The sequence below is a fragment of the Hyla sarda genome, chromosome 3 (assembly GCF_029499605.1).
Source record: "Hyla sarda isolate aHylSar1 chromosome 3, aHylSar1.hap1, whole genome shotgun sequence".
Taxonomy (NCBI): Eukaryota; Metazoa; Chordata; class Amphibia; order Anura; family Hylidae; genus Hyla; species Hyla sarda.
The window spans coordinates 102701515-102722598 of NC_079191.1; the positions used below are offsets into that span (position 1 = coordinate 102701515).

At 41.0% G+C, this 21084-nt stretch overlaps 1 protein-coding gene across 1 annotated transcript in view; it reads right to left on the reverse strand.

The window, feature by feature from the left end:
* The window catches only part of PCOLCE2 (procollagen C-endopeptidase enhancer 2), a 75111-nt gene that overhangs the window by 40177 nt on the left and 13850 nt on the right, over positions 1-21084 (reverse strand). The window contains exons 2-3 of the mRNA XM_056564807.1: positions 13222-13330; positions 5854-6109 (exon numbers count right to left, since the gene is read on the reverse strand). Coding sequence (XP_056420782.1) covers positions 5854-6109; positions 13222-13330 — 365 coding nt within the window. The remainder of the gene's footprint in view (positions 1-5853; positions 6110-13221; positions 13331-21084) is intronic.

Below are 21084 nucleotides of genomic sequence, written 5' to 3' on the forward strand. Positions count from 1 at the left end.
GGGATCGCCGAACAGTGTGTTGTCTGCCTGGCGCACGAGTTCGGCACATCGCGGATCGGGTTGACAGGTTGTTGGGCGGGGCTGGAGAGGACCCAGCAGTCATGGTACATATTGGCACCAATGACAAAGTAAGAGGTAGGTGGAGTGTCCTTAAAAATGATTTCAGGGACTTAGGCCGCAAGCTTAAGGCAAGGACCTCCAAGGTAGTCTTTTCTGAAATACTACCAGTACCACGAGCCGCACCAGAGAGGCAGCGGGAGATCAGGGAGGTAAACAAGTGGCTCAGAAGCTGGTGTAGGAAGGAAGGGTTTGGGTTCATGGAGAACTGGGCTGACTTCGCTGTCGGTTACCGGCTCTACCGTAGGGACGGGCAGCACCTCAATGGGGAGGGTGCAGCTTTGCTTGGGGAGAAGATGGCTAGAAGGGTGGAGGAGTGTTTAAACTAGGGACTTGGGGGGAGGGAACCTACAGCAAAGAGGGGGAAGATAGTGTAGATAGAGAGGTGGGAATTATAAATGTACCTGGGGGTGGAGCGGAGGGAGGGGTTAGAATAGTTAATAGGAATAAGCTTCATAGGAAAATAAAACTTACACCCTTGAATCCCATTAACCCCAATAACATAAAGGATGGAAATGTAAAGTGTATGTTCACAAATGCCAGAAGCCTAGCAAATAAAATGGGGGAGCTTGAGGCCTTGATACTGGAGGAACATATTGATATAGTTGGGGTCACTGAGACATGGCTGGACTCCTCGCATGACTGGGCTGTCAATCTGCAGGGGTTTACATTGTTTCGCAAGGATAGAATGAACAGAAAAGGTGGTGGAGTCTGTCTGTATGTAAGAAGTGGTATGAAAGTCAGTGTGAACGATGCCATAGTGTGTGATGATTCTGAGGATGTGGAATCACTGTGGGTAGAATTACAAAAGGAGGGAAATACTGAAAAAATAATATTTGGGGTAATCTACAGACCCCCTAATATCACTGAAGAGATAGAAGTTCAGCTTCATAAACAAATAGAGAGGGCCGCCCGGGCAGGTACAGTGGTAATAATGGGAGATTTTAACTATCCAGATATAGATTGGGGTCCGGGGTTGGCTAAAACTACAAAGGGGCGACAATTCCTAAATTTATTGCAGGATAATTTTATGGGCCAGTTTGTGGAGGACCCAACAAGAAGTGATGCCTTGTTGGATCTGATCATTTCCAACAACGCAGAGCTGGTTGGTAATGTAACTGTGCGGGAAAACCTTGGGAATAGCGACCACAATATAGTTACTTTTGACTTAAAATGTAGAAAACAAAGACAGGCGGGGAAGGCAAAAACATATAACTTTAAAAAGGCAAATTTCCCTGGGCTGAGATCTGCACTACAGGACATAGACTGGGGGGAGGTGTTCTCAAATACTGATACAGAAGGTAAATGGGACATCTTTAAATCAACTCTAAATAACTATACAGCTAAATATATACCAAAGGGGAACAAATATAAACGATTAAAACTAAATCCTACATGGCTGACACATGATGTTAAAAGAGCAATAAACAACAAAAAAATAGCCTTCAAAAAATACAAATCTGATGGGTCAGCTATAACATTTAAACAGTACAAGGAGCTTAATAGAATCTGTAAAAATGTAATAAAAACAGCAAAAATTCAAAATGAGAGACAGGTGGCCAAAGAAAGCAAAACTAATCCTAAATATTTTTTTAGACATATAAATGCAAAAAAACCAAGGACAGAGCATGTAGGACCCCTTAATAATGAAAATGGGGAGGTTGTCACAGGCGATCAAGAGAAGGCGGAGCTACTGAATGGGTTCTTTAGTTCTGTATACACTATGGAAGAAGGAGCTGACATTGGCCAGGTCAGTGCTGGTAACACATCATGTAATGTACTGAACTGGCTTAATGTAGAGATGGTACAAGGTAAGTTAAGTGATATAAATGTAAGCAAATCCCCAGGACCGGATGGACTACACCCAAGAGTTCTTAGAGAGGTAAGTTCAGTAATATCTGTACCCCTGTTCATGATATTTAGAGATTCTCTGGTGTCTGGTATTGTGCCAAGGGACTGGCGCAAGGCGAATGTGGTGCCAATCTTCAAAAAGGGCTCTAGGTCTTCCCCAGGAAACTATAGACCGGTAAGTTTAACGTGCATTGTGGGTAAATTGTTTGAAGGACTTATAAGAGATTACATACAGGAATACATAGGGGATAATAGTATTATAAGTGATAGCCAGCATGGGTTTACTAAGGATAGAAGTTGTCAAACCAATCTAATTTGCTTTTATGAAGAGGTGAGTAGAAGCCTTGACAGAGGAATGGCTGTGGATATAGTGTTTCTGGATTTTGCTAAAGCATTTGATACTGTCCCTCATAGACGTCTGACAGGTAAGTTAAGGTCTTTGGGTTTGGAAATTTTAGTTTGTAACTGGATTGAACACTAGCTCATGGATCGTACCCAGAGAGTGGTGGTCAATGATTCGTACTCTGATTGGTCCCCGGTTATTAGTGGTGTACCCCAAGGTTCTGTACTGGGCCCGCTGTTGTTTAATTTATTTATTAATGATATAGAGGATGGTATTAACAGCTCTGTTTCTATCTTTGCAGATGACACCAAGCTTTGTAGCACAGTACAGTCTATAGAGGATGTGCATAAGTTACAAGATGACTTGGATAGACTAAGTGTCTGGGCATCCACTTGGCAAATGAGGTTCAATGTGGATAAATGTAAAGTTATGCATCTGGGTACTAATAACCTGCATGCATCGTATGTCTTAGGGGGGATTAAACTGGCAGAGTCACTGGTAGAGAAGGATCTGGGTGTACTTGTAGATCACAGACTACAGAATAGCATGCAATGTCAGGCTGCTGCTTCCAAAGCCGGCAGGATATTGTCATGTATCAAAAGAGGCATGGACTCAAGGGACAGGGACATAATACTCCCCCTTTATAAATCATTGGTACGGCCTTACCTGGAATATGCTGTTCAGTTTTGGGCACCTGTCCATAAAAGGGACACTGCGGAGTTGGAAAGGGTGCAGAGACGCGCGACTAAACTAATATGGGGAATGGAACATCTTAGCTATGAGGAGCGATTAAAGGAGTTACAATTGTTTAGTCTTGAGAAGAGACGTTTAAGGGGGGATATGGTAAACGTATATAAGTATATTAATGGCCCATACAAAAAATATGGAGAAAAACTGTTCCAGGTTAAACCCCCCCAAAGGACGAGGGGGCACTCCCTCCGTCTGGAGAAGAAAAAGTTTAGTCTCAAGGGGCGACACGCATTCTTTACCATGAGAACTGTGAACTTATGGAACAATCTACCTCAGGAACTGGTCACAGCAGGAACAATTAACAGCTTTAAAACAGGATTAGATACATTCCTGGAACAAAATAAGATTAATGCTTATGAAGAAATATAAAATCTCATCCCTTCCCCAATATCGCGCCACACCCCTACCCCTTAATTCCCTGGTTGAACTTGATGGACATATGTCTTTTTTCGACCGTACTAACTATGTAACTATGTAACTATGTAACTATCATCCCACACATCCCCCCTTCATCATCCCCTTGTCATCATCCCCACCCCCCTTCATCATCCCCTTGTCATCATCACCACCCCCCTTCATCATCCCCTTGTAATCATCCCACACACCCCCTTCATCATCCCCTTGTCATCATCCCCACCACCCTTCATCATCCCACACCCCCCCTTCATCATCCTCTTGTTATCATCCCACACCCCCCCCTTCATCATCCTCTTCTCATCATCCGCCCTCAGTGGTCTTCAACCTGCGGACCTCCAGAGGTTTCAAAACTACAACTCCCAGCAAGCCCGGGCAGCCATCGGCTGTCCGGGCTTGCTGGGAGTTGTAGTTTTGAAACCTCCGGAGGTCCGCAGGTTGAAGATCACTGCGGCCTTCGACATCATCCGCTCGGTGCTGGTCCGGTGCTGCAGGGCTGTCCGGAGAGGAGGTGGTCCGGTGGGATAGTGGTTCCGGGCTGCTATCTTCACCGGGGGCGCCTCTTCTCCGCGCTTCCAGCCCGGAATAGAGGCATTGCCTTGACAATGACGCAGAAGTACGTTGGCAATGAACGTACCTCTGCGTCGTTGTCAAGGCAACGGGACTATTCTGGGGCCGGGCCCGAAGCGCTTAGAAGAGGCCTCCCCGGTGAAGATAGCAGCCCGGAACCACTATCCCACCGGACCACCTCCTCTCCGGACAGTCCTGCAGCACCGGACCAGCGCCGAGCGGAGGTGAGTACTGTACAGAACTAATGGGGGGTGAGAGGGGGCTGGATGATGTCGAAGGCCGCCGATGGCTGCCCGGGCTTGCTGGGAGTTGTAGTTTTGAAACCTCTGGAGGTCCGCAGGTTGAAGACCACTGCGGGTCGAGAGTTCACTCGAGTATAAGCCGAGGGGGGTGTTTTCAGCACGAAAAATTGTGCTGAAAAACTCGGCTTATACTCGAGTATATACGGTACTTGAACAATTTTGCACTTTGACTTTGCAGTAGTTGTGAATTTTTTTTTGTTAAATGTCACAAATTATGTTGCAGAGGGCTCCAAATGACGCAAACCAATTCCAGCAATCTTTTCACATGGTTACTTTTGCTTAAAAATTCACAAAAGCAAAAATCCTACCTATGTACACGTGGGCCAAATTTATCCCACTGTGTGAGACTTTTGATAATTTAGGCGCATATACACATAACTTAAGCCTGGTAAGTTAGTTTTTTTTTAAAAGTGTGTAACTAAACACACAATAATAAATCTCCCCAATCGTTTGCCTTGTGTAAAGTTTTATAGATCAATAATTTACTAGGTACATTGTAACCTGAATTAGACTTAAAGGGGAACTCCGGTGGAAAACATTTTCTTTTAAATCAACTGGTGCCGGAAAGTTAAACAGATTTGTAAATTACTTCTATAAAAAAAAAATATTAATCCTTCCAGTACTTATCGGCTGCTATATACTACAGAGGAAGTTATTTTCTTTTTAAATTTCCTTTCTGCCTGACCACAAGTGCTCTCTGCTGACACATCTGTCCATTTTAGGAACTTTCCAGAGTAGGAGCAAATCCCCATAGCAAACCTCTCTGGCTCTGGGCAGTTCCTAAAATGTCAGCAGAGAGCACTGTGGTCTGGCAGAAAGGAAATTCAAAAAGAAACTTCTTGTGGATTATACAGCAGCTGACAAGTACTGGAAGGAATAAGATTTTTTAAATAAGTAATTTACAAATCTGTTTAACTTTCTGCCACCAGTTGATTTAAAAGAAAATGTTTTCCAGTGGAGTACCCCATTAAGGTAGGATAGCTATCGTCCCCATCTATAAGACTGGACATCGGCACTGCTTTGTGGCTCATGCAGATATAGCTGCACAGGATTCCATGTCCAGTATGTGCTGTACTGCAGTGCTCCAGCCAGCTAATCTAAGATTAGAAGACACTATTTACTAAGTTGGTGGCCTTTGTCTGATTTAACTTGATCTTGCCCTAACTTTACTCTCCCACCTGCTCTCTACTAGACATAACCTTGACTATACCTTCCTACTGTCTGTACCTCTACTGACCCTGGGTCCAGCCACTTTGTCAGGCATTCAAGTGACCTGTTTATTCCTATATGGCCGATCTAATCTATCCAGCTATAGGACCACCTGCACTTACTTTGGTCCTAGTTGGCGCTTGTGTTCTGTATTCTCCAGTGTTACTATGTGACCATTTTGTGTGTAAAAGTCCTGGAAACTTAAACATGGCAAAAAGTTGTTCTTAAAACATTTATTAGAAAGATAGCTTTGCAAAACAATTCTAAATGTATGTCTAGTCCAAGGAGTGGCAATACCTCTTTCATTTGGTTTAGCTGCAGAAAACATTGCTATGAAGCCATTTCCAGCCGTGTTGGCATCTGACACCATTTGCACCAACATCTTATTGCTGTTTGATACCAGAGCACCTGGTCGAAATGTGCCACAGAACCTCCCGATGCGTTGTCCATTGGCATGTCCATTATAAACATCCACAAAGTCGTATCGACATAGATTGTCATTCTCTAAATCAATGAAGCGGAAAGAAAGGACAACAACCTTACCCTCAGGTACCTGTAAAAAAGAAAAGTATAATTGATGCATGCAGCCAGCTTCAGTGGCAATAGACTCACATAACTGTAGTTGGACCTATAATTCAAACTTTTGTTGTTGTAAAATGAATACTGGGACAACATTTAATTCTTAATAGACTTTTTAATTGAAAAACAAACCATTGACAAAAAAAACTATTAGAGAATTTTGAGTTATGAGAAGAGTTATCCGATTGAGGACTTTTATCTATTATCTGAAAAAGGAGGAGCTAGCTAAAAAAAAAAGTTTCTCTCTTTCTGGAGGACTCCAGCAAATTCATGTAATAGAAAGTAATGTAATGCATTATTTTCCCTGTGGAGGAGCTGCAGGAGATATGAATACTTGTTGCCAGCTTGCACCACAGCTGCCAGCTAGTCACCATGGATCCCAGTGACCAGCTCAATGTCCTTTCTAACAAAAACAAATTGTTCATAGCAAGCAATGCCTTTAAGAGCGGTTTTCATCTCATAAAGTTATATATGGAGTTAGAATTTTAAAATAAGTATATATAATTATTAAATGGTTTATAATTTAATACATGGATATTTCTATCTGATAAAGTGATAGCCCAACTATCTAACCCAGTGTTTTTCAAGCATAGTGCCTCCAGCTGTTGTAGTGTTGCAACAGCTGGCAACACCCTGGTTAGGAAACACTTGTCTAACCTCTGGTACCCCCATGGTTCTGAGAATATATTGACCACAGTCATGCTTTTGCTTTATGTAGCCTTTGTAATAAGCCACATGGCCAGTTGTATTCTTCTCCCTGGTCAGGTAAGAGTTACAGTCTTTGACCAATGAGCAACTAATGGTCTGTATTTCTAGCTTTGCTGCTGATTTTAATTCACCTTGTACTCTTGTCAGTACGCGTGTACTTTGTATAGCCATGGCTTATTAGTTTAGTCTTGTTTGGCTTTTACCAGTATTCTGTGTGTACTTGGTCGGCTTTAGCCTGTCCTACTTATATATGTAATATGAACTTTAGTCTTGTCATGTAACAAGTCCTGTGTCTTGGTAAGTGTTCAATCTTGTTTCTGTTATCCTGAATCTTTACACATGTTTTTGTATTTTGCGTATTCCTCCAACGTTAGGTCCTGTCCTGCATAGTTGTGTGTCCCTAACTTGGAGTCTATTTGTACTTTGTGTCCCTCTATTTTTGGAGTTTGGTTTTGTAGTTAATCCAGTTCCTCCCATTGGTTAGGTCCATTCCTGAGCTTTGCTCTTTCCCTAACATAGGAATCAGTTTGGTTTCTTGTTTCTAGTGTGAATTAGTTCTGTATATCCTGATCTTGGTCCTTGTCCAGATCTGTGGGTATTTGTGCGTTTTTGTATTTTGTTTAGGGTGAATTGGTTCTTATACATTCTTGCTCTATATAATGTCTGCCTTCAGTTCTCATGTCCATCCCCTGCATTTCTGATCTAGTCTCGCCCTTGTTTCCTGTCTTGTTCATATTCTCATATCTGCCGTTTACCTTGCAGAAGTCTGTACACTATATACCGGCTGCCTTGTTTCCCTGATATCTGTTTACTACTTTTCATTCCTGCCATTATTCAGCATTCTGTTTTTTACTTGTTCCCCGACTTTGTACAATTCCTGTAACCCAGTGGTAGCATCACAGTTTTAGGGTGGCTATGGAAGTAAAGAGGTTCAGGGTCAGCTTAGGGCTCACTCTTCCCTACCCTAAATAATGCATACCATGACACCCTTCTATGTTTTCCCTGCACAGTTGCACAGCAGCTATTAGGCTGTGTGGGGAACTGCGGCCAGTCTTATTGATTTGAGTTAGTGGGGTCCCAGAGGTCAGAACTCTACTGATCATAAAGTAACAACATACTGTATGCTAGTGGTATGCCATCATTATATATCGTGCACATGCCCTGTTAAGTGAAAGGTATTGTTAAGCATTTAAAATATAATTTTCCTTTTTACAGACTTTTACATGGAGAGATATACAGTTATGCGGTGAGGTCTCATTTCCTTTGAATTCATAGAAAGAAATTGAGAACATTCATGTCATGTGTGCCATCTGCTACGTGTTTCTCCAACATAGCAATAAGAAGGAAGTTAAGATAAAAGAAACACATTTATTTGCAGTTGAATGCACTTCTGACCCTGTCAGGACATCACATGAAACAATATTCAGAAACCCTATAAGGTCCTCTAACCTTAAATTTCTAATAATAAATGGAACTGTCAAGGCATTTTACTGTATGCAGAACTATGAAATGCTGTAGTCTGCTCCATCGGGTCCAGGTCATGTGACCTCACTGCTGGATGTGAATATATAGAATGTGATTGATTCCTGATCCAGATCAGCTACTTGGGGAAACATAAAGCAGATACATATATGTACATTGGATGGTTTGTATGGTTCAGGACCTTCAGTAATCATAACCAACTCTACTCTTTATCCTTAGTCTAAAAACATTCATGCAAAATTACAAATATCTTTTATTGTTGCATCACGGTACTCAATCCTAATGCTACTGAAGTAATAATACCATCATGGTATGAGCACTGTAAGTCAGAACATGTCTAGTATGCATTGTATCGTACAGTATTACATGTGCATACACTACAGTTGATATGTACAATGGTTTAAATTATCTTTGCTGCCACTACTGGTGAATTATATGTATGCGTATGAGGCAGGTCACATCATCCTTCCCACATGGATTCTAATAGAAGCCACTAGAAAGGAGGAGTTCCAAAGCCCACCCCAGAGGGCTGAAACAAACCAGTCAGTGTATTCTGACCCTGGCCAGAGAAGAGTAAGGTTGTCTCTGTCAGCACTGCTGTTATGCAGATATTTAGTAAAGTGAGATTAGTCTGCCTGGCTCTACTAACATTTCTAAACCTGTGGCTAGAACTACAGTATTTATCCTGCACTGTAGACTAGTATCATCCCTGAGGCCACCATCTATGTATTCTGTCTTAGTGGACCAGTGTCATTTTGTGGCCCCAACATGTATTCCAGAGGAGGGCCAGCATCCCAAGTTTTCTGCCTGGGTCATTTACTGTGGATTCTCATGGCTTTGTCTAAGGTCAGAAGGGATATGAAAGGTATAAGGACCTTCGTGAAACTAATAGACTACTACCGGGTCTCTGTCTGGAGCCAGTGCTACGTGACTTCCACACTACAAACCTTACTGCTCTACGTGCTGCTATAGGGAATTGTAGTGGCCAAAATCATTTGCAACTTGAGACTGCTAAGTGTGTGCTACTATTGAAAGCCAACCCATAAAGGTCTCTTACAGCAGAGTTTTTATTTGAACTGTATTTCCCAAGTTTAACCCTTGAAGTGAAATCAGTCATAGTCACTTCTAGAGAATTAAAAAATGTATTAAAACAACAAAGGGGATTACCACCTTAACTCAACTCATATGCCAAAGAGAGAATCTGTATGTGAAGACATCTTCGGTCCCTTCTAAACTCTGCATACTGTAAAATGTACAACGTGTGTAAAATGTGTAGAACTACCTTTGTAACTAAATGTTGTTCAAGAGCATTACCAGCTTTCCCAGAGAACTACAACATTAAAGGGGTACTCCACCCCTAGACATCTTATCCCCTATCCTTTGGATAGGGGATAAGATGTCTGATTGTGGGACCCCCACAATCTCTATGCAGCACTCGGTTGCAGGTGGCTGGGGTCGTGATGTCACAACCACGCCCCCTCATGACATCACACCACACCCCCTCAATACAAGTCTATGGGAGGGGACACCCCCTCCCATAGACTTGTATCAAGGGGGCGTGGTGTGATGTCATGAGGGGGCGTGGTCGTGACCATCACGACCCCCCGCCACCCAGTCCAAGTGTTCAAAATGTTCCGAATGCTGGGCAGCGGAATACGCCTTTAAGCTGGCCATCTGCTGCCCTTCCAGTGTGTATGACAATATCAGAAGGGGCAATGGAATGGATTTAGTTTTTTCCAATATTCCTGAACCTATAGTGCAGTCATTTGGACTTTCGTCTAATAAAGCAAAACACTGTATGGCCCCTTTAATAAGACAGGATGTATTAGCATAGCTCATTTCCAGCATGTCACCATCATGTCCTCATAGGTTTTCATTTTCAAAGTAAACTTGTAAACATAAGAAATGGGAACCATGGCAGACATACCACCTGTGCAGCCAAACAGGTACCCTGAGGGCAAGAGGGAACACCTGGATCTTTCTATAGGATTTGACAATCCCATTGTCAGTTCCTGGCACCCTGTAGTCTGTGAAATGGAATTTTTTGTAAAGATTTTTGTTCTGCGCAACTTTTGGATTCTGGTAATAAGAGCGTGTTATATAATAGCTGGAATAGCTCATACTACAGACCACTTCTATGTATAAAACGAGCCAAAGGCAACATGCCCGGAACTCCATGGTTGTGTAAGCATACTGACATCACTCAACTGGATCATAGGAAAGTCCAAAAGCAATAAGTAATGCTGTGATAAAAGCTTTTAAAATTTTCCAACCTTTACAAGTTTCTTGTTGTGCTTGAATCTGGGTTTGGGGTTACAATAGTTACAACAAAAAAATGTTGTTTCCAGCACTCAGATTCATAAAACCTGTGTTTTATTGATATACTGTAAAATTCCATCACATCCAACGACATAACACAATATTTTGATATAAGAGAAAGGCGCAATTGACACATTTCTAGCCATGCGGCCCTTAGTCATAGTCTAATTATATTTCAACGATGCTTGACAAGGATTTGAGAAGTATTTATTATTTATTCTACTTAGAATGGTTAGTATCCGGATAGTGAAAAGGTCATAAAGATTGTTTAAAAAACAAAACAAAAAAAAAACAGGTTTTATATGTGAATACATGTATACCTGTTAATACCATGTATAGATTATAAATTAGATTAATCAGATATGAGTATTTAATTTATTGCTAGTTAGGAGATCCACTGTCTATCCGATACAACAGGGAATTGGATTTTCCTGCTGCTGCCAATGACAGAAGTTTTGTTGGAAATTCTTGTTGATTTAAAACATTTTTGTTACATTTGGTAAAATTCTTAAAACTTGCATTCCCATGCAGTTCTATTGCTTAATGTAGCATCCACAATGTAATTCAATGCTGCCAGATGGTATGATAGAGGGAACATACAGTACACTGCTGTCTCATTTTGATATGACTCATGGGGTTAAACCAAGTAACTGGTTCTTGACGGAAAATACAGATGTTTGCTTATCTATGGAATCCATAGTCATCCCACTGTCATGACGTATCGGCAGCTGAGTCATCAGTCTCCAAGTAACCTTCTGTGACTAACAGGTCTCCAAACTAACAACGTATTAAATAGGTACTCCGGTGGAAAACATTTTTTTTCTTTAAATCAACTGGTGCCAGAAAGTTAAACAGATTTGTAAATTATTTCTATTACAAAATCTTTACCCTTCCAGTACTTTTTAGCAGCTGTATGCTACAGAGGAAATTCTTTTCTTTTTTACATTTTTTATGGTCTTTTCCACAGTGCTGACACCTGATTCCTGTATCAGAAACTGTCCAGAGCAGGAAAAAAATCCCCATAGCAAACCTATGCTGCTCTGGACAGTTCCTGATACGGGCATCAGGTGTCAGCAGAGAGCACTGTGGACAAGACAAAAAAGAAATTCAAAAAGAAAATAATTTCCTCTGTAGCATACACCTGCTAAAAAGTACTGGAAGGGTAAAGATTATTTAATAGAAGTAATTTACAAATCTGTTTAACTTTCTGGCACCAGTTGATTTAAAAAAAATGTTTTCCACTGGAGTACCCCTTTAAGTATGATGCCACAGGAGGAATAGTGAAAATGTTCTCCATTGACTATTTTATGTTTTTATGTAATTTTATTATCTTTTTGTTTTTCAAAAATAGTTGCTAACTGAAAACTGTCAGAAAGCTGCTATTGTCAGATCTGTTATTCTTTTTATGTATTGCCTGTAACCCTTGGGTGCCCATACACGTTGCGGCCAAGCTGTTTGCTACTAAATGCTGAACTTCAGCTATACATGCTGTGGTATAAAGTTGTAAGTAAAGGTGAAGCACAGCGACTAGCAATAATTCTTCTGTGGTTACTGCAGCTTGGCTGCAATGTGTATGGACATACTAAATGACTGTGGGTTGGATTGGTTCACTAACCATGTGGACGTAGTAGGACTTTAAGGGTAGAGCTAACCCTAACAGACTATATGGGCTGAATATATGGGCAGGGAGACATATCTATGGTAGTGTAAGTTTTGCGAGATTTCAGCCCAATGGAAAATAGTAGCTGGGTCACTGTGGGTTGTGTACGGGTGTTCATAGACATTAGACCAAAGTCGGGTTCATCCAACTGTCTAAGTTGTTTGGCCGGCTCCCAACTTTCCACGACAGATTATGTCAGTGGAGAAAAGGGTTGGGCGTATTGAATTTTCCTTGTTCCCACATATTGTTCTTAGAGATATAAGCTAGCACCACAGCTTTCTGACTGCAGCTTACCTCTCCCATCTCCCTCTCCATCATTTGGCTGTGCTGTGTATGGGGAGGTCTTGAGAAATAACGGTTGGCTGAACAAATCAGCCTATGATTATTGAAAATGAATGGGCACCTTAAGACTCCATTCCTGAGCCAGAGAAAGACTGACCAGCAAAAATAGACAAAGCAAAGTGGCCTGTGGGATAAAAGTCTGAGAAACCAGTTGAGTTGGACAATACATGTTTGCGTGCACATGTCAGAGCGTAGATAAGACCAAATTTCATGAAAGAAAGTGGCTTAGCTTAAGGACTGAGAGAGATCTTTGGCAATGCTATGTACGGTAGCTGTTGCTAGTCTGTGAAAAATGCCTAGGTGGGACAAGCGGGAAATGTCTCCTGGAGACCCACAGTAGCAATATAGTATGGGCACATGCTAACACACATTTCAAATACAACTTGACCCTCTAAGGACTCACACGGTCTCTCTGCCTCAGTACAGAACTGGGGAGTAGGGAATTAGTTCCAATTGTGCCAATTATATGGCCTTTTTTTCTATGGGGAAGGTCATTATAGTTTTAGTAAGATAAAATCCTTCTCAAATTAAAAATACATTACCATAAGGAAGTAAATCAAGAAACATTAACCTACTGTAATCTTCCAAGTACACTTGCTGTTGGGTGGGTAGACTCCGGGAAACCCTTCACTTCCCAGTACTCCTGTGTCTCCAGTTAGATTTCCACCACATGTAAATGTGTACCTGGGCAAGAAAAAAAGACACAATTCAGTATATGTGTAAATCAACAAAAAGTGATGCTCAGAAAAAAAAATTAACAAGTAATAAGTAACAAATTAGGTAAAATCATAGTATTTATGGTCAGTAACCTAACATTAGTATTGTGTTCAACTAAAATAAATGCATGCAAACATATACTGAGGATCATGTTATTACAGGTACTGCATACAAACTTATAATGAGGCAAGATATAGGGCAGGGTATATGCAAGGGCAAAACCAGGCAATGTTTTTGCATGAAATGAGATGTATGGACAGATAAAATAGAGAATTTTAGGAAGAAACCTTTCAATTAAAATTTTTATTGATACTAACCGAAGTGCATGTATTTTTGTTTGACATTTTTGCAGCCCCTTTATTTTACACTAATGTCTTTTATTTTATGTTTGGCCATCAGCCATTGGCCACACATCTCCCCATGTAAAAGATGATGTGTGACTAGTGATCATCCATGCAGCCCTCCCTGCAGGTGGCTTGAGCATTGTAATAGGCTGATATGAATAGTGTTTAAGGGTACGTTCACACGAGCGAACCCACAGCGTGGGTTTTTACGCTGCTGATCTGCCGTGGAAGGACCCCTGCATGGTGACTTTACATGTGCCTGTTCGGAGCGGCAATACGAAAGTGTTTGAACACTATGTTTTGTGTATGTTGTCTATTTTCTTCTTTTGTATTTTTTCTGTGGTTAACTATGTTAACATCTGCATTAGTGTTTGGAGGGTCTGTCAAAGATTTTGTCCTTTTCCAAATAATAGTTGGCTGCCTTGGCAGAAGTCAAAGGGCACAATATAACACAAAATAGTTATAGAGCAATGAATATAGTCACATCCCAACAAGCCTTTCAATTATCTATCTAGTAGAAGAACATTCAGCTTCCATGTAGGCTGTAAAATGAGCTGATTCTACACAACAGTAAAGCCTATTTGGCAAACAGATGTCAGCGCTTACAATCGTTCATTATTTATTTTAATACACATAAATAAAAAAATAAAACAATTGAAAAAAGGAAATATCCTTAGAAATGATCAGCAATCTAAGCACAGAATAATTTAATAGTTTTAGATCTTGTATTCTGTATATTATCCTCATTACCTACATATAGCACAGTATTTGAAACTATTCTCACAACCCAACACTTATCCTACATGTCTGAATCAATAGTGAAACAAGGGGAGTTGTCACAGACAGACAGAGTATATCCTCTTACTCTGCAATAGATGTCAGACTCCCCTGGGACCTCATAAAATTCTCGCATGCTTGTTATGTAGGTGATGTAAAACTTTCCATACTGCTACATCAAGTCTCTTCTAATCCTAGTTAATAGAGAATAAAGCTTATAAACAAAAAGGCAGAATATGCTGCATATAAGTATGTATATTAACTACATATCTAAGCCTATCATCTCTTAGTATCAATAATAGAATTCTAATACTAAGATTTTTTTTCCTCCTTTTTTTTACTTTTTATTGCACACATAAAGGGAGACAGAACTAGACTACCTTGTGCTATGTTTATCAACAAACCACAAAAGTGGTTCTTGGATTTGTATCCCTGTTAGTAAACCAGTTGCATGGGGAAGGTATAGGTTGTACATCACAATCACTGGTGGCAACACGTAGACACATAGGAGAAGATTTATCAAAACTCATGTAGATTCCTTCTTTTATTTTTAAAAAGGCCTCTTAAATATGATACAGCCTGGCTGCATTATTAGGCTGGAGACAGGTAACATAGTAACAAAGTTCATAAGGTTGAAAAAAGACCAGAGTCCATCAAGTCCAACCTATAACCCTAATGAGTCCCTATCAGGTATGGAGGCTTTCCACCACCATTTTTATATATTGGACCCCCGCGATCATGTTAAACACCCTGAGGTAACCGACATCTATCTTTACTCCTTTAGATGCTGAGATTGGCATTGATGAGATCATCTAAAGGGTTACTGAAGGGCGGCACTGGGATCACCATTGCCTGTCATTAGTAGTAAGGTCCTGAATACTGATAGTAGCCATCCCTCGCGCCTATCGGTTAAGGGCTCTGGGTGGACCAGTTAAGTTCTTCCACACCAAACACATCCAACCATGCCTTGCTTTGATCACTAGGGCACAGTCATGCTGGAACAAAAAAGGTCCTTCTTTTTTAAATCAACCGGTGCCAGAAAGTAAAACAGATTTGTAAATTACTTCTATTTAAAAACCTTAATCTTTACAGTACTTATGAGCTGATGTATGTTACAGAGGAAGTTCTTTTCTTTTTGAATGTATTTTCTGTCTGACCACAGTGCTCTCTGCTGATACCTCTGTCCATATCAGCACTGTCCAGAATAGGAGCAAATCCCTATGGCAAACTTATCCTGCTCTGGACAGTACCTAACATGGACAGAGGTGTCAGTAGAGAGCACTGTGGTCAGACAGAAAAGAAATTCATAATTAAAAGGACTTCCGCTGGGGCATACAGCAGCTGATAAGTACTGGAAGGAATAAGATTTTTTAATAGAGGTAATCTACAAATCTGTTTAACTTTCTGGCACCAGTTCATTTAAAAAAAATTTCACTGGAGTACCCCTTAAAATGTATCTTTAAATGAACTAAGGCGTATGCCAGACCCTGGAAATAAACTTTGTAGCATTTTTCCTCTTCCACCAAATTTAACAGTTGGCACAATCTAGTCAGATAGGCAACATCCTTCTGGCACTCACCAAACCCAGACGTGTTCATCAGAATTTGAGACAGAGAAGTGTGATTCATCACAGACCACGTTTCCACTGGTCCATGGTCCCATGGTGGCATAACTTAGACCGCTGCATTCAATACTTGGCATGTAAAACTTTTATGTATTTTATGGGTTATAGATACCCATGCCATGAAGCTCCAGACACACAGATTTCGTGCTGATTTTAATGCCTTATGAGGTTGGAACTCTGCAGTTATTGAGTTAACACAGTGTTGCCGACTTTTATACACCAAGTGCTGCAAAACTCGGCGACCCCACTCTAACTTTGTATGGTCTGTCACTTGATGGCTGAGCTGCTGTGGATACTGAAAGCTTTCAATTTTCAATAAAACCACTTGAAAGATGAAAGATGTAGGAGGGAAGACAATTCATGAACTGACTTATGGCAATGGGGAAATCATTTTACAATCTCTCTCTGGAATTCTGAGAGCTCTTTAGAAAGACCAATTCTTTCACAAGTGTTTGTAAAGGCAGACTGCATTGGTAGGCACCGGATGTTATTCACCTGTGGCAATAGGATCAAATGAACATGGGGATTCATTGCCATTTTTATCCATAAAGTGAGATTTAGTGTATGTTAATTTTCATTACAGCTCTAAAGCATTTCATTTTTTTTAACATTCATTTGTAATAATATATTAGTACCGATAGAAGTTTGGTGTCGGACAAGGTAATGTGAGTATTAACCTCTACGTGACGCCAGGGCGTAGTCCAGTTTCACCTGTGCCAAGCACGGGGCAAATAATCACTCACACACAAGGTTACGGTTAACTGGTATGCTTTACTGAGGTAGACAAGGTGTTAAAGTCTATACAGCTCAGATAGGCACTAAGGAGATGCAGGGAGAAGCTTATTGGCTTGCTGGGACTTGTAGTTGCAATTGTATTGCCTGATGCAGCCCACGCTTGTTAACAGATTGACCTGACTGACTGCTTTGTCTACACTGGACTTCAGCAGAATTCCCAATAGGTTTAGTTCCTACTGTCAGGCTTTGACTTTCACCCACGGTGCATGGGTTAACTTGTAGTAAATGCGTGGTTGCTGGACTAGGCCACAAGAAACACTCCTAAGGTCCTCATTTCACTGTGCCTCAGCAAAGACTACGAGCTGAACCCTGACCTCACTATATAAGGGGACAGTTTAGAGAGATCCCATTGGGCAGATATGTCACCTGTTCACCACTGCATACTCCCCTAACAACAAAGGTCCTTAACAACAATAGATTTCTTAAGGCAACAGTTCATAGAAATACAATATATATTAACTCTTATGTAACATGACATTATTAAGTGCAATATAAAGAGCTCTGAGGAGAGGGAACTCATGACAGACATTGAGCAGCATCGGCCACACAGGATAGGCAGGAGTACAGAAGAACAAGTGATTCTGTATTGGGTCACCACAGAAGTATATGGCCTAATGTAGACGACCCCCAATGAGTATCATTCTGAATGTATTGTTAGAACAGATGGAGAGGTTGCACTGCATCCATTCTGTGACTGATATATAGGGCATTTTCACACACAGTCTTACAATAAGATGGAAGGCTTAGAATGTAAAAACTTTTAAGCAGTTCCTTATGGTATCTTGTATTTTCCTCTCCAGCTTTAAGTGATAACGTTTTTGTATGGAAAAGATCAACTCATACTACCAATATTGAGCATCTCATCTTGTGTCCTGCAGATGAACAGTACATTCTATCTACCAGAATCAAGCATCGGATAGGAAGGGGCTTTACATTCTTCAGATGTTAACAATTTAAATGCCTCCTACCTTCTGCTGTGAATAGCAAAAGAGATGTTGCTCAGTCTTAAAATGAGTCAACACTGATTTTGTGCACTACGTGAACTATTAACACTGTTTTTCCCCCTGAAGTGTCAGAAATCTCATTCCAATCTCCAGCTGTTGGTTTTTCAACTCCAAATAAAATCTTTAGAATTGTTGGATTGGAAGAGCAGTACCTAAAACCCTCAAATCTCATTCTGCACTGCTTGTTGTCATTGATATGTGGTGATGTGCAGTCCAATAACCACACAAACCATTGGCCACCATGTTGATATCACCCACCACACACAAGATAAAGCAGGGTATAAGCAGCACCTTTGGGTAGGTCCCTAATGCACATCATTTGGTAGCTTTTGCCAATCTTCCCCACATATTTAAGCAAGAAAAGGGGGTTTAGTGACAGTCCATGCAATAGATCCAGGGCACTAAATATTTAATCCAACCTGCTAAATTTCTGCTAACACAGCCTTTCATTAGATGTCATCATGGTGACCATCGAATATCTCCTGCGATCATGTGATAAGCCTCCGTGATGCTTCCATTTAATTGCATTGCAGGAACCACAGCATTTAGTTGGAAACTTTGGTGAATGACAAGACAAGCAAATCATCTGGTGTTTTTCTATTTCTGGACCACTATTTTTATATTAGGAAGACTCCTTTAAAATCTAACTGCTCAATACCTGTTTATTTAGGTTCGTAAAGTATACAGTCAATCCTAATACATTCCCCTCAAAGGACTGTCTGGGGAGCTGAACTGCAAGGAACTCTTCTGCAGGCTCTTGTGCCTGTGTCTACAGATCTAACATTGGCGGTCACATATGAGCACTGTTTCCCGAATAACAAAATGGTGACTCTTTAAGTGTCACAAACAGGAAGAATTGTTTCTAGGCCGTGTCAGATGATAAAATGGCAAGTTAGAGCAGCCACCCAGTCCTGAAGTTTATGGCAATCCCTGGCCGCCGAAGATGCTTATCATCTAGTTTGCTACTTAATGCCTTAAAGGGATTTTCCAGGACTATGGTATTGATGGCCTACTCATAAAAAATGGTCATCAATATCAGATCAGATTGAATTAGCTGTTTGAAAAGGCAGTATCACTCCAAGAATAGTGTCCCAGTACCTGTGTTCCATCTGCCATCCCTAAGAAGTCTTCCTGTGGCTGTGAGAAAACTTTGTACAACATACCTAAATGTGTAAGGGGTACTGTGAGATTGCTTGCAAAACTGTCTTTGTGCATTGCACTACATTAATAGCATACACTGATGTGAAACAAAAGTGTAAGGTTTAATAGCTGCATTACTAATGTATCAGATGAATGAAGTCTTGGCCATGTAATCCACCCTAAACCACTGGCTGTGGGAGAAGTCCCTATTCTAGTCTCCTCTCCCAGGAGAAGGGGTGGACCCAAATCTGTTGGGTCTAGTAAGTCAGTATGTTAGGTCCTAGCCTTGTTCTTGCTTGGCATACATACACCTAGGCTAAACAGTGTTATTTCTAGGTGGAATCCTATTCTATAAGCAAGTTCCTGTCCTGTTTCAGTCCACACTTTGAGAATAAAGGGGTTCAAGTTTTAAGCTCTAAGAAAAAAAGTTAAGCTCCAAGACATCTTATCCCCTATCCAAAGGATAGGGGTTAAGATGTCTGATTGCTGGGTCCTGCTGCTGGGAAGCCCCGATCTCGGCTGCAGCACCCAGCTTTCATTACTGCACAGAGCAAACACGCTCCGTGTGTAATGACGGGCAACACAGGAGCTGGAGCATCGTGAAGTCATGGCTCCACCCCTCGTGTCGTCATGGCCCGCCCCCTCAATACAAGTCTATGGGAGGTGGCGTGGTGGCTGTCACGCTCCCTCCTATAGACTTGCAATAAGGGGGTGTGCCGTGATGTCATGAGGAGGCGGAGCCATGATGTCATGATGCTCCGGCTCCTGTATCGCCCGTCATTACTCATGGAGTGAGTTAGCTCTGTGCAGTAATGACAGTGGGGTGTTGCGGCCGAAATCCCAGGGGTCCCCAGCAGCGGTAACCCCGTGATCAGACATCTTATTCCCTATCCTTTGGATAGGGGATAACATGTCTAGGGGCGGAGTACCCCTTTAAAGAGAGGAGGAAAAAGCTGATCTAGGACCACTTGACTTACGGTTGGAGCCAGTGCTGGGGGGCTTTCAAGTCATAAAAAATGTATGCATACATCCTTCCAAGTATCATGCAACCAGAGATTGTCAGTAAAAATATTTCACCACAGTAAGCCAATCCGTGTAAATCCTCTTCAAACGAGAACAAGCTGAATGGACTGAAAACCCTGTAAGATGGACTGAAAACCCTGTATCCGGTCCAAATCTGCATCTTCATTAGTCACAAAATTTACACTCCAGAGACTTTCTATTTAGTAAATCTGCCGCAAAAGACACTTGAAGGGACAGTGACCAAATATTTATCAGCCCAAAAGATGTAACATTCTCCTATGATATATATATATATATACAAATGACCGTATCTATAACAAGTGGACATCACCTAGGCCTAGAGGAAAAAACATAGCAGTGAGACTATAGTTATCATAGACCATGTTGCCCCTCCATCGTCATTCTCGCTCTATTTTATACCGCCACTGTCCTCCCCTCTCCATATTACACTCTTGGATCATCCTAAAGCTATTCAGTATCATATTTTACATATTATTGAGCATATGTACTATTGCAATTGTACAATAATACTGACCTACAGTATATGACTTTGAATAAAAAATGACAGCTCAAGATTTCATTATGGCTGGCACAAAGTAAACACAGCATCCCACAGTAAGAACATCAAGTGAGATATGAAATACATTTTTGAACTGACTAAATAGTTAACTACATTTACTCAACTGTCTACAAAAAAAATGGCTGAGAATAAATGTCATCTTTTAGACTGGTATAGTCTTCCTGACCAAAAAGAAATATTGTGCTAGGTTGTATTTAGTTGCAACCAGTTATTAAGCTTCTGCAGCTTGCATGTACGTACACTACAATGCAAGCTGCTCAATGCATTCTCTGTTCTCCCTCTTTCATCTCCTGAATGCTAATCCAAGTACAATTCCTATAAAGTTGATGATTCTTGTAATTTTTAACCTTTAGGAAAGGGGATAAAATACTGTCTGGTGGAATAAGGCCTGACAGCATTGAGCAGCTTGCATTGTAGAGTACATACATGCAAGC